This window comes from Nycticebus coucang, chromosome 24, assembly GCF_027406575.1.
Source record: "Nycticebus coucang isolate mNycCou1 chromosome 24, mNycCou1.pri, whole genome shotgun sequence".
NCBI classification, from domain to species: domain Eukaryota; kingdom Metazoa; phylum Chordata; class Mammalia; order Primates; family Lorisidae; genus Nycticebus; species Nycticebus coucang.
In genome coordinates this window covers 18,632,745-18,645,602 of record NC_069803.1, presented here as the reverse complement: position 1 = coordinate 18,645,602, position 12,858 = coordinate 18,632,745, and the positions used below count along the sequence as shown (strand labels likewise).

Below are 12,858 nucleotides of genomic sequence, written 5' to 3'. Positions count from 1 at the left end.
GTTTTGTAATTTAGATACTACCTTACCAAGCTTGACATATATAGTTCACATAGGGTTTCTCATGAAATGTGTTCATTCTATGACATGATATAGAAACAAATTGTTAAACACAGTACAGATTAAAGAGAAAATTCAAATTCATTAAAAACTAGGATTGTCCAAAAATTAAATATTAATTTTACTTACTAATATAGCTTTGCTCTTAGGAAAAGCTAACTCACAGTAAGGGACAGAAAAATGTGTTGACTTTTTTGTGTCTAGATTTACTATTTATTAACAAAAACATTGTTTTTAACTTTATCAGGAGTTTAGAAAGCTTATCCTGTCCAACCACAAACCTATCAATACATATTTTTCTAAAACTAGCATGAAAGTTTATGTCAGACTGGTTTAAATGAAAGGTAGTTTTTTTTTTTCTATTAGGTAAAATATTTACTTGCTTTTATTGCTTAAATGCATTTTTAGTTTTAAAAAAACAATATATAAGAGCAGCTGGGTTTTTTTGTGATTTATTGTAGGTATTAAAAGTTATTTTCTTGAGATGGAATATTGGCAGGTTTGGTGTTTCCTGGTATCTTCAGTATTTAAAAACAAATTGCTTTTGAAAGTTTTATCATTCAGAAGACAGAAAAATAAAGATCTTTCCACTGTTGAAAATAGTTTTTCAAAAATGACTGAGAGGAAAGAAATCTAAAGTACATACCATTCTAGATAAAGAAAGGAGGCAGTTCAAATTAAAAATACAAATTTAAATGAAGTTTTATAAAATATTGAAAACTAGCTAAAATTACATGCATGGTCATTTTATCAATAATAAGAGGAACAGCACTGGAACTTAAATAGGATAGGATTTATCGACAATAAATAAACATTTTTAGTGCAAATAGTGCAGAAGATTTTCTTAAAGCAAAGATCACAGCAATCGTTCTAATCTGTAAAAAGCCAGTCTCAGTTCTGTATACAATCTATATGGTGTATCTGTGATTTGAGCCACTGTGATGAAGTGCGAATATGCAAATCATAAATATAAAACAATGTGCTTAGTTTTGTGTCCTATTCCTCTCTTGGCAGTTCATGTTTCCAGGAAAATCTGGAAAGAAAAACCAAACTACGATTTAATTTAAGAGCACACATTTTCATCCCTTTACATTCTCTTCTAATTAAGACTTATCTATAAGAAGAAAATGTGTCTATTACGCAACAGGGGTAAGGAAAGGATTATAGCATGTTTACATTAATATAAGTAAACAATTTTTCAGTGTCCACCTTTTCAAGCTGTGGGAAATGCAAACTAGGTATCAAAAATCAGCCCCAATCCTCATGGAATTTATTATATTAATAGTATGATTTAGAAAATAACATAAAACAGTTCAATGTCCACACTAACGTGAAGGACACGGAGCGGAAGAATTTGAGCTGAGATGAGAAATGCCTGCCGTTTCCTTTCCCATATCCCACTCCCTGTTTTAGGGAACTTCTTGTGCTCCCTTCTTAAGAGTCTCCTCCTTCAGGCTAGTCGACTGGGTAGAGGACCGCCTGACACCCATCTCCAGGCTTAACTGACGGGGCCAGGACGAGTATCCCCCCGTCTGGGGCAGCACCTCTTCCAGGGACTTGTGTTGGAACTCCAGAGACTCTCCTTAGGCTCCAGTGGCTACTTGAACTGTCAGATGATACATATCATCAGGCTTGTGGGTGGCAATGGTTCAAGACTGAGTGAGTGGGACAGGAAAAAAGAAAAGAAAGAACAGATGGCAAAATGATTGAATAAGCAGGCTCAGAAAAGGTGTGAAAAAGGGGAGCTGCTCTGGGTACTGCGGACGTGTTTTCCCACTCAGGTGACTGTATTTTCCTTTATTTTGGCTCTATGATGAATCCCTGAATTATCCAGTCACATAAGCTTTTACTTAAGCCTGTTGGAGCAGGAACTAGTTCTTAGAACCAAATCATTCCTAAAACAGAACACATGGAGAGGGGAATGAATGGCTTCTTGATACCTGGTAAGGGCATGAACAAAGACAGTGGTAGAAGGAAGAACATGCCACAGAAGACAACACGAGGGGAGAACAGAAAATTAAAATGGATCATCTGAAACATACGGCAAATTGCAGAAATGATAAAACCAGAGAGAAATTTGGTATTGATACGGTCATTGCTAGGTGCTCATATAGGTTCTGGAGCAGAGAAAATTCTATCATAAAAGTGGTTTTTTTTTTTTTTGTAGAGACAGAGTCTCAGTTTATGGCCCTCAGTAAAGTGCTCTGGCATCACAGCTCACAGCAACCTCCAACTCCTGGGCTTAAGCGATTCTCTTGCCTTAGCCTCCCTAGTAGCTGGGAAAAGTGGTTTTTTTTTTTTGCAGTTTTGGCTGGGGCTGGGTTTGAACCCACCACCTCCGGCATATGGGGCCAGCGCCCTATGAGTGGTATTTTGAGCCACAGGCGCCGCCCTAAAAGTGGTATTTTTAAGATCATTCTGTCAGTGCCATGGAGAAAGAGAACTCTTGAATCAAGAGAACTGGCCAGAAAATTATTGGAGTAATCCTGATGTGAGATGGAAAAGAAACAGACTGGGAAGTTCATTTTAAAAGATGAAACAACAAAGGAGGCCATGCAGAGATAGATCAATCAAGTGATAGGGTCCACGCTGCAAGCCAGCTAAGACAAAGGAACAGTAAGTTATGATTCTACAAAGGAGCTATCTGATGGTAAAGACAGTTCATTCAAGCCAAAGTCAGAGTGAGAAAATATCCAAAAAATTCCTACTATTATATGCTTACTTATATATTATGCTTAACATATAATATGAAGCATCTGATATGTTACACAGCACAGTAGCTATGACAGAATTATGCTTAAGGCTAGATAACAAGCACTGTTTAGAACATTTCAATTAAAGAATGCTTATGCAATAAGTATTGAGACTCAAACTTGAAACACAATTTACCTATAGTGGAGCATGAAATTGGCTGTGCATTGTTATTGCCTGCTGAAGTTTCTCTTCCTTGGCTCTTCTACAGTGGCAAATCTAGAAAATAAATTGTTTAAAATACCAGTCACTTTCCCAAAGGTGTGCCTACTACTTTATACATTATAACAGAATTAAGAATCTTTTAACCTATTGACATTGTATCAAGTTTTGAATGTTCAAGGTAGCTTATAATTACTCAGAATTTAAGAATGCAAAAAAACATTTAATTTTGTTTAAAAGATAGCCTTTTGCTGCAAATTCCAGAATGTAGAATAATGTAGCTGATCCTTTATATCAGTTTTCTGATTATATAATTTCAAATACCTGTGTTTCAAAATTTGGAAATAAATTCTGGTGTTAACGAGAGACATTAACAAATACAAACTTCAAGGCACAATTATACAGTATTAAAGAATAATGGACCAGAAATCAATGCCTTACTAATGCTATAACTATAGGTAAGTAACTAATATCTCTGGACCTCAATTTTGTCTCATAAAAAATGAGGATGATAAAATCTGCCCCACCTGCCTTAATAAGAGATTTTGTTTAGAGAGAAGGGGAGGGGAAGAGCGCAAGGAAGGAAGAGAGAGTGGGAGGAAAGTTAAAAAGTTTACTAACAGATTATTTTTACAAAGTTTACTAACAGATTATTTTTTTAAATGTGATGTTTCAGAGAAATTAGGTAAATATTTTGGACTCAAAAGGCAAGAAACTATTAAGCAGACTTTTTGGGTTTTTCTTTAAATACAATGGAGAGTTCGGAACATAAACTATTCTAGAATGTTCTCAATAATGTTTTAAATTTTTATTTTATAATCTTTATAGATTCTCTCTTAAAAAAACTTGTAAGCCACATTATTAAGGGGTATGTTACAGCTGTGAAGACTGGAGTCAAGTTGACCAGCTTTATCACAAAACGATTCAGACACTAAATTGGTAGTACATGGATTGACCTGCTGTGTATGCAGGACGAGCAGGCTTAAAGTGACAGGAGGATGCTGCTATCATTCTCAATGCAGGGCTTTTCAAATTTCTCATAGCACTCAAAACCCAAGTTCAGTAATGTGTTGATTTTTTTTACTCATAAGTAAATTACTTAAGTAATTTGAGACTACACTATTACTTATCCTCGACTGGAAAGTATTACATACTGTTCTCTTTTCCATGAAGCTACTGAGAAAATCATCTATTTCAGTTTTCCCCTCTAAGAAATCTTCAGCAATATTATCAGATTCTTCCTCAGCTTCATGTGCAGCTACTTTCAATCTTGCCTGTAGGGCACTGGCACTACAGCTCTGAAAAAGAAAATTGAGCACCATATTAGTTGATAACACTCAGACAAACTCCTTAGAGGGAGAGGAAATGAGGCAGAGGTATGGAGAAGCAAATCCGTTACATGCCTTACAAAGCCTCTTTTTGAGGAAATTACCTTATACTGCCACACATAGGTCCTTGGCCTTTGGACAGAAGTAATTACCTAACACAAGAGAAACCAATACACTGGCTGTAAACTATTAAATGAGAGAAACTTGGAAAATCATTGTCCTCCCCTGGGGCTTTTGGAATTAACTGTGCTAGGCAGTGGTAAGAATGGTTAGTGGCTCACTAATGAGCTCACACTCCGGCCCCTGCCCTTCTATCCCCGCTTCTTTCTCTTAAGAGGAGGCTGGGCCTCACTTTCAAATGAATAGAATACGGCAAAATTTAGCCAAAGAAGTGAAAGACTTGCATGATGAGAACTAGAAAAAAATGCTGAAAGAAATTAAAGACATTAACATGTAGAAAGACATCCTGTGTTTGTGGGCTGGAAGATTTAAGACTGTTAAGATGACTACTAGCCAAACCAATCTACAGATTCACTATCAAAATCTCAATGGCATCTCTTGCAGAGAAAGAAAACCCATCTTAAAATTGACGCAGAATCTCAAGAATAGCCAGACTTACCTTGAAAAAGAACAAAGTTGGAGAACTATTTTCTGATTTCAAAACTTCCTAAAAGATACAGTAATCAAAAGTGTGTGTTACTGTCCTAAGAATATCTAGTCTATACCAATGGAATAGAGAACCCAGAAAAACACCTCACAAATATAGTCAAATGATTTTTTGAAAAGGGTACCACGTCCTTTCAATGGGAAAAAGAGAGTCTTTTCAACAAATGGTGCTGGAAAACTGGGTATCCACATGCAAAATAGAAAGTTGGATCCTTCCCTTCCCTAAATACAAAAGTTAACTCAAAATGTATCAAAGCCCTAAAAGTAGGAAAACTATTCTTAATGAACATCCTATTGGCTGTGGGGTGGTGGCTCATTGTGATACATCACACATAGGAATGTACAGTAATGCAACATTTTCTTATCACCCATTGCCAAAAGTGGCTATCTATCTTTGGCTCACATGGATATTTTATTTCGCTTTTTTAAAAATTATAGTAGGGTGCCAGCCCCATATACCGAGGGTGGCAGGTTTAAACCCGGCCTGCTAAAACAGCAGTGGCAACTGCAACAATAAAAAAATAGCCAGGAGGGGCGGCGCCTGTGGCTCAGTCGGTAAGGCGCCGGCCCCATATACCGAGGGTGGCGGGTTCAAACCCGCCCCTGGCTGAACTGCAACCAAAAAGTAGCTGGGCGTTGTGGCGGGCGCCTGAAGTCCCAGCTACTCGGGAGGCTGAGGCAAGAGAATCGCTTAAGCCCAGGAGTTGGAGGTTGCTGTGAGCTGTGTGAGGCCACGGCACTGTACTGAGGGCCATAAAGTGAGACTCTGTCTCTACAAAAAAAAAAAAAAATAGCCAGGAATTGTGGCAGGCACCTGTAGTTCCAGCTACTCAGGAGGCTGAGGCAAGAGAATCGCTTAAGCCCAAGAGTTGGTGGTTGCTGTGACCTGTGATCCCACAGCACTCTACCAAGGGCGACATAGTGACACTCTACCTCAAAAAAAAAAAAAAAAAAAAAAATTCTAGTAAAGTTGAGCATATTTTCAAATGTTTTCCACGTACTTATTCATTAAGTATTTATTGAGTACCTATTGTGTGCTAAGCACTGGCCCAACTGTTGGATATGCAAGGAGAAATTCACTCCTTGCATATCTAAGGTTCATGCACTCATGGAACCAGAAGTCTATTGGAATAGTTTCACATAGTGCAGAAGATTCAACATCCACAGATAATCTTGAGTAAGTACCTCTAGAAAGGAGCACAGGAATCAAGGTGTGTTTTTCTTGTTTTTAAATTTCAAGTCTTTCAAAGATCACCTCAAGTCACTATGAAAGTTTTGAGAAAGACTGTGTTATTGTCCATTATTTCACTTCCAAGAAACATACTCAACAGCGTCCTTTCTGATTCACCCGTATAAGTTTCAATTTGCTCGGCTTATCAGTGTTGCTGGGAGGGCTTCCTTGGTTTCCCTCCGTGCAGACTTTACATTTCTTGATTTTTTTAAATCTCAAAAATTTCATAATGCCCATGTATAAATATGATTGGGAGCTTTATTGGACACTCGTATTTCTCCTTCTGTGAGTTTCCCGTTTTTTCCTCTGCTGTTTACAGGCCATTGGCATTCACATTTGTCAGGTACACTACAAACATTTGTTCCCTAGTTTTTACTTCATTTCAGATATTATGATTTTTAATATATACAAGTTTTTTTTTTTTTTTTTTTTTTTTTGCAGTTTTTGGCCAGGGCTGGGTTTGAACCCACCATCTCCAGCATATGGGGCTGGTGTCCTACTCTGTTGAGCCACAGGCGCCGCCCACAAGTTTTAAGTTTGTATGGATATAGCTAAATATCTCATTTTTTTCATGTTTCTGCCTCTTTTATTATGTTTAGAAAGGTTTCTCAAAACAAAAAATCCTAACACAGTTGAATTTTTGTGGTTTCCACTAAATAGTTTAACTGTAATATCTGTGTACTGTATGATGCACCAATTTACCCTATTCCTAAATGGATACTAAATAGTCAATTATATAATTTATTGAATCCTTTTTTCCCAAATAGTCACACATACAAGTCTATTTCTGAACTGCATAATCTGATCCATGGAATTGTATTTGCTTTCTCTTCTTACAAAGCTACTGTATCATTTTTTTTTTTTTTGTAGAGACCGAGTCTCACTGTACCGCCCTGGGGTAGAGTGCCGTGGTGTCACACGGCTCACAGCAACCTCTAACTCTTGGGCTTACGCGATTCTCTTGCCTCAGCCTCCCGAGCAGCTGGGACTACAGGCGCCCGCCACAACGTCTGGCTATTTTTTTGTTGCAGTTTGGCCGGGGCTGGGTTTGAACCCACCACCCTTGGCATATGGGGCCGGCGCCCTACTCACTGAGCCACAGGCGCCGCCCCAGCTACTGTATCATTTTTTTTTTTTTTGTGGCTTTTGGCTGGGGCTGGCTTTGAACCCGCCACCTCCGGCATATGGGACCGGCACCCTACTCCTTGAGCCACAGGCGCCGCCCAACTACTGTATCATTTTAAAAGACGAAGTCTTATGGTGTTATTTAGATAACAGGAAAGAAAGTTCTTTCCATTATTTCTTTTTGTTCAGCCTCTTCTTTACTACCTTTACCCATTTAATCTTTCAGATAAACTTTAGAATAAACATGTTAAGATTTTATGGTCGGTTGCAGTGGCTCACACCTGTCATCCCAGCACTCTGGGAGGCCAAGGCAGGTGGTTGCTTGAGCTCATGAGTTCAAGACTACCCTGAGCCAGAGCAAGACATGGTCTCTGAAAAATAGCTGGGTGTTGTGGTGGGGGGCTGTAAGCCTGGCTACGCAGGAAGCTGAGGCAAGAGGATCTCTTGAACCCAAGAGTTTCAGGTTGCTGTCAGGTATGATGCCACAGCACGCTACTAAGGGCAACAAAGTAAGACTCTATCTAAAAAATTAAAAAAAATTAAAAAAAAAAAAAAGATTTTAATAAAAAAGCTCTTGGGCCCAGTGCAGTGGCTCACACCTGTAATCCCAATACTGTGGGAGGCTGAGGAGAGAGAATTGCTTGAGCTCAGGAGTTCACAACTTGCCTGAGTGAGAGTGAGACTCTCGTCTCCTAAAAAAATGGAAAAATATAGTTGGGCGCCATAGTGAGCACCTGTAATCCCAGTGGCTTCAGAGGCTCAGGCAGCAGGATGCCCACAGCTGGAGGCTGAGGTTGCAGTGAGCTATGATGCCATTGCACTCTGCTCAGGGAATAGGGTGGGAGTCTATCTCAACAACAACAACTACAACAAAAAAGCTCTTGGGATTTTGATTGGAATTATATTAAATTTATAAGTTATTTGAGAAGAATAAAATCTTTATAATACTGTTACCTTTCATTCCATGAAACCTTCTATGTTGCTCTAAATAGTCTTAGAATATAGGAAACTCAAGTCTTCTTTTATTTAGTAAAGTTTTTTAATTTACTTCCCTGGGTTCACTTATAAGTGTTTTACAGTTTATTGCTATTAAAAATGATTTTTTTTCTATTCCATTTTTCAGTAGTAATTGATAGACTGTAGGAGAAAAACTTTGCCAGTTCAGAATCTCCCAAGCAATGTTAAACAGCAGTGACAATGTGGGGTTACTCTCTTATTCCTAAAATTAATGGGATCTGGAAATGTTTATTGTTGGTTTCTAATACTCTTTATCAAAGAAGAAACTTTCTATTTCTAGTTTATTCATTACTTGCTAAGCTCAAATGTACATTTAAGGGCATTTGAGTTGTTGATTTTCCCAGACTTTCTGTGAAGGATTGCTTAGGTTTAATTCCTAACTTTAATGTTTTCAATTTATATGACCTCAAGGAAGTTATTTTCTCTCTCTGTACTTCAGTTTCCTTATCTGTAATATGTAAACAAAAGATAATAATACCTAACTGAGAGGATCTGGTGTAATAACAAACGGGCCACTGTGTATGTGTGAATAACTTTGTGCGGTGCAAGACACACACTAATTGTTCAATGTTAGCTATTCTTATTTCTTTTATTCTAAAAGGCAATCATATTATCTGAAATTCATTATAAATTTATGGTCTCTTTCACCATCTTCTTCTTTTTTTTTTTTTTTTTTTGTAGAGACTGAGTCTCACTTCTTTCACCATCTTCTTTTGCTCTTGTTTTATTTCTCTTTCATGTTTTGTTACATTTGCTTTATGTTAAAAAAACTCCTGATTTCAAAAGAAATAGAATGTGGTTAACTATGATGTTGGTTATGGGTATGAGATATAAAGATATGCTATCCATTCCCTTTTTAGTTTTAAAGATTTATTTTTAAAAGAAATATAGGCTGAATTTTATAGGATGCTTTTATTGTCATATTACTAGATTTCTAGCATAAAACCTATTATTTGTCGTGAGCTATACTTTATACTTTTCAATTGGCTAACTGTCTATTTGTACCTAAACTTAAAAGTGAGTAAAGAGTTAAAGACTTTTCCTGAAAGGTTTTATACAAAGGTTACAAGGGTTTCGTAACTGACCCAGGAAAGTTATTTGTGGGGACTTTTCACGTTTCTATGTTTTGGAGCCATGCTCTTTGGAGTGTAGATCTATAATGCTTTGTAACTGAAAGCCATTTATCTACATTTAAAGGTTTCATGCCTTGTAAAGTCAGACACCTAATACATGGTTTCTGTTGATAATGAAAATAAGAATGTGACTAATACATATAAGATTAAAAATTTTAGGGGAAAGGAAAAGAACGAAACGATTGTACCTCGCTCAGTTCATGCTGCCTTTGCATCTTCTTTTCGAAAGCAGACTTCATTTGTGTAAGCAATTCATACTAAGAGAGAAAATTAAGACGTCACTTTGTTCTGTTTTTACATTGCACAAATTTCTTTAAAATAATCCCTAACTCACCTTATCTAAAACAGTTTGCCTTTTGGCTTCTAAACTAGGCTCCAAAAGGAGATTTTTTCCTGTAAGATAAATTTCTGATTTACTTCTGGGTAAAGATCACATTTTTCTCACACAATTTGAGCGGAAGTGAGGGAAGACATACTTGCTAGTTCCTCAATACTTTTTACTAAGTCATCCTTGTCAGTAATAATTTGCTTTAGTTGAGACAAATTCAGAAACTGGTCTAGTAACACATCCTCTTGTTCATTCATATCTGTGAGTTGTGAAACACTAGAGACACAAAAGAAAGAAAATGTTGTTAAATATAAGTAACCAGATTATTCTCTGTGATGATAAATATTCACAATTTCTGGCTTTATTTAGTTAGTAGGGTCCTAAATAATGTTCATATATACACACAAGAAAGCCAATTATAATCTTAAAAGCATATAAAACATCAACCACAGTGGAACATAAAGTAGTCTGCAATATATTCATGACAGAATCTGTAGGAGTGAATTCTTGTCCAGTGGATATATTGACATATGTAACTTCTCTTTAAAATCACATCTATGGGGAAGTATTCACAATTATACAGTGACCTGAAATACACAATGAGAGCTACCTAAGTAAAGAAAAATGCATGAAACCCTTATTCAGCTAAGGCTCCTTAAAATAGGAGCTGTAATATATTTTTTTCATGTTCTAAATTTTATTACTTGCTTTTGATTTAAAATATGACTTACTTCTTGAATGTCCCTGATAGGAACTAGCCTTACTGATTTGTGAAATTTAAACCATTTATTTCTTCCAAGCATAATGTTGAACATATAGTAAAACTGTGAATTCAAAGGAGTAAAAGTCCACAGACAAACTAGCATTAGAAGATGCTGTTTTTATTCCTTTTATTGTATGTGTTGATGGGAGGGAAGCAGAACTGTAAAAAGGCCACAGTAGTTGCTGTAATATGTTGGCTTGTGAAAAACTTATATGGGAGATTGTTCTATCGAGTTAGTTTTAGACTAGGTCGACACCTGATTTCTAGCATTAAAAAAAAAAAAAAAAAAAAAAATTCCTGGGTATACACCAGTCACTCAATAAATACAGCCTTTAAGACCGAAAATCGATTTATAAATTTTTTTTTCTTTTTTTTTTTTTTTTTTTTGAGATAGAGTCTCACTATGTCACCCTCAGTAGAGTGCTTTGGCATCACAGCTCACAGCAACCTCAAACCCAGGGCTCAAGTGATTCTCTTGCCTCAGCCTCCCAAGTAGCTGGGACTATAGGTGCCCACCACAATGCCTGGCTATTTTTTGTTGCAGTTGTCATTGTTGGTTAGCTGACCTGGGCCAGGTTTGAACCCACCACTGTCGGTGTATGTGGCTGGCGCCCTAACCACTGTACTATGGGCACCGAGCCTGATTTATAAAATTTCCCACTATTAAAACAACATTGTATAGGAAAAGTGATGATATTATTCAAAAATAAAATCTTTTAATTTCACGTGAATGTAAAATCATCAGTTGAGTACTTAAAAATAAAATAGACAACACCACAAACTTTTTACCTTAGTTCTGAGAGTTCTGGAAATGTATCAGGGACATCTGGCATCTTGTAACCAAATCCATTTTGACTTGTCTAAAGAAGAGATTTAAATTAGAGTTTTAATTAGATTTAAGTCATCCTTTTGACTCTCCCATTTACTTATAAAAGTACTTTCAATGCACCATATCCCACGTCTTCTTCACTCTCCCCTCACTCTCCCGTTCTTCCTTCAGTCTATTTTTTTTAGTGTAAATCTGTCATATAAGGTTTACTTCTTTCTTCTTTTTGGTGAGGGTACCTAAGTACTTCTGTGTTAGTTCTCTTTCTTGGGAAAGTATATGGTTGCAAAATAAATCTCTTAAGTATATCTGTGACAGAAGGGGTGAATCATCTGTAGGTTTCATTGATATATATGAATATATTATTCTCAAGTGAGAGGCATTAAATACAGAAAAACTTAAAAATTTGGCAACAGTCTAAATAGTTACACATTCAAGTTAGATGAGGCAGTGTGGCAGATAAGGAAGAAAGTATCCACTGTTTTGAATATAGCATATGACAGTCTCTACTTCAGGACCCTTGGAAAGTTCACTTGCAATTTTGTTTATACTACTAATTACAGTTCATAACATTCACTAGCACAATAAAAAGAAAGGTTTTGGAAAAACAAAGTCCACTTGAGTCTACAGATTCTAAATGATTACAAACTCTGAAATTAGTAATGTTGAATATAATAAAGTTCTGTAATATTTGGGTACCAGTATGAGTGATAGAGAGTTAAAATGGAAAGTTTTAAAATACCTTTAAATGTTTTATGCACAAATGTTTCATGTGCTAGTCTCCCCCTTAGTAACATCCCACGTTGACAACAGTACTGGCTTAAGAACAGACAACGTGATACTTCGAGCCTTTAGCTGCTTTAACAGAGCCCCACAATCTGACACCTGCTTCTACATGATAGCTTCTTGTGCCTTTGCCTACATCCTATGGGGCAGCCAGAAAGATCTATGAGAGGCAGCTTCACAAAAATGACATCTGGTTTATATCTCGATGCCTCTGTCAATGTTACTGCCGCTTATAGAATCCTCATGTATCACCGGGTTACCTTGGCAAATTCATAACCATATTTCAAAATCTGGCTTCAAGCATAAAGGCATTCACTCACTTACCTGCCTTTTACTCAGCACCTGTTATATGTATCAGGCATGGTTTGAGGCACTAAGGTAAAGTGGTGAAAAAAATCACCTTTTTTGTAAAGGCATCCTGCTAGTTCCACCTTGGCCCCTGGGAGCACCAACCATTCCTTTAACAATGCCTCCACAAAACTATACAGACTGTCTCTCTCTTCTACACTACTAGAAGTTATTTGCAATTATTTGACTATTTGTTGGTTACCTCTCTGTGTTTGTTAAGTTGAAAATTTTTATTTATCTTTTGATATTTTGTGCCTCAGTGGCTGGCACAATAAGGCACACACACGTAATACATGCTTTTTGACGGGGAGAATGTTTCAATGGTACGAAACACAGG

At 36.8% G+C, this 12,858-nt stretch overlaps 1 protein-coding gene across 2 annotated transcripts in view; it reads right to left on the bottom strand.

Annotated features, from left to right (window-relative positions):
* Positions 1-492: 492 nt before the first annotated feature.
* Positions 493-12,858, bottom strand: part of VPS37A (VPS37A subunit of ESCRT-I) — a 36,075-nt gene continuing 23,709 nt past the window's right edge. The window contains exons 6-12 of one of the 2 annotated variants that reach the window (XM_053578736.1): positions 11,351-11,421; positions 9,947-10,074; positions 9,805-9,863; positions 9,659-9,727; positions 4,125-4,268; positions 2,947-3,027; positions 493-1,090 (exon numbers count right to left, since the gene is read on the bottom strand). In XM_053578736.1, the coding sequence (XP_053434711.1) occupies positions 2,947-3,027; positions 4,125-4,268; positions 9,659-9,727; positions 9,805-9,863; positions 9,947-10,074; positions 11,351-11,421 (552 nt within the window). In that variant the 3' untranslated portion in view covers positions 493-1,090. The other variant, XM_053578737.1, reaches the window with a different exon arrangement.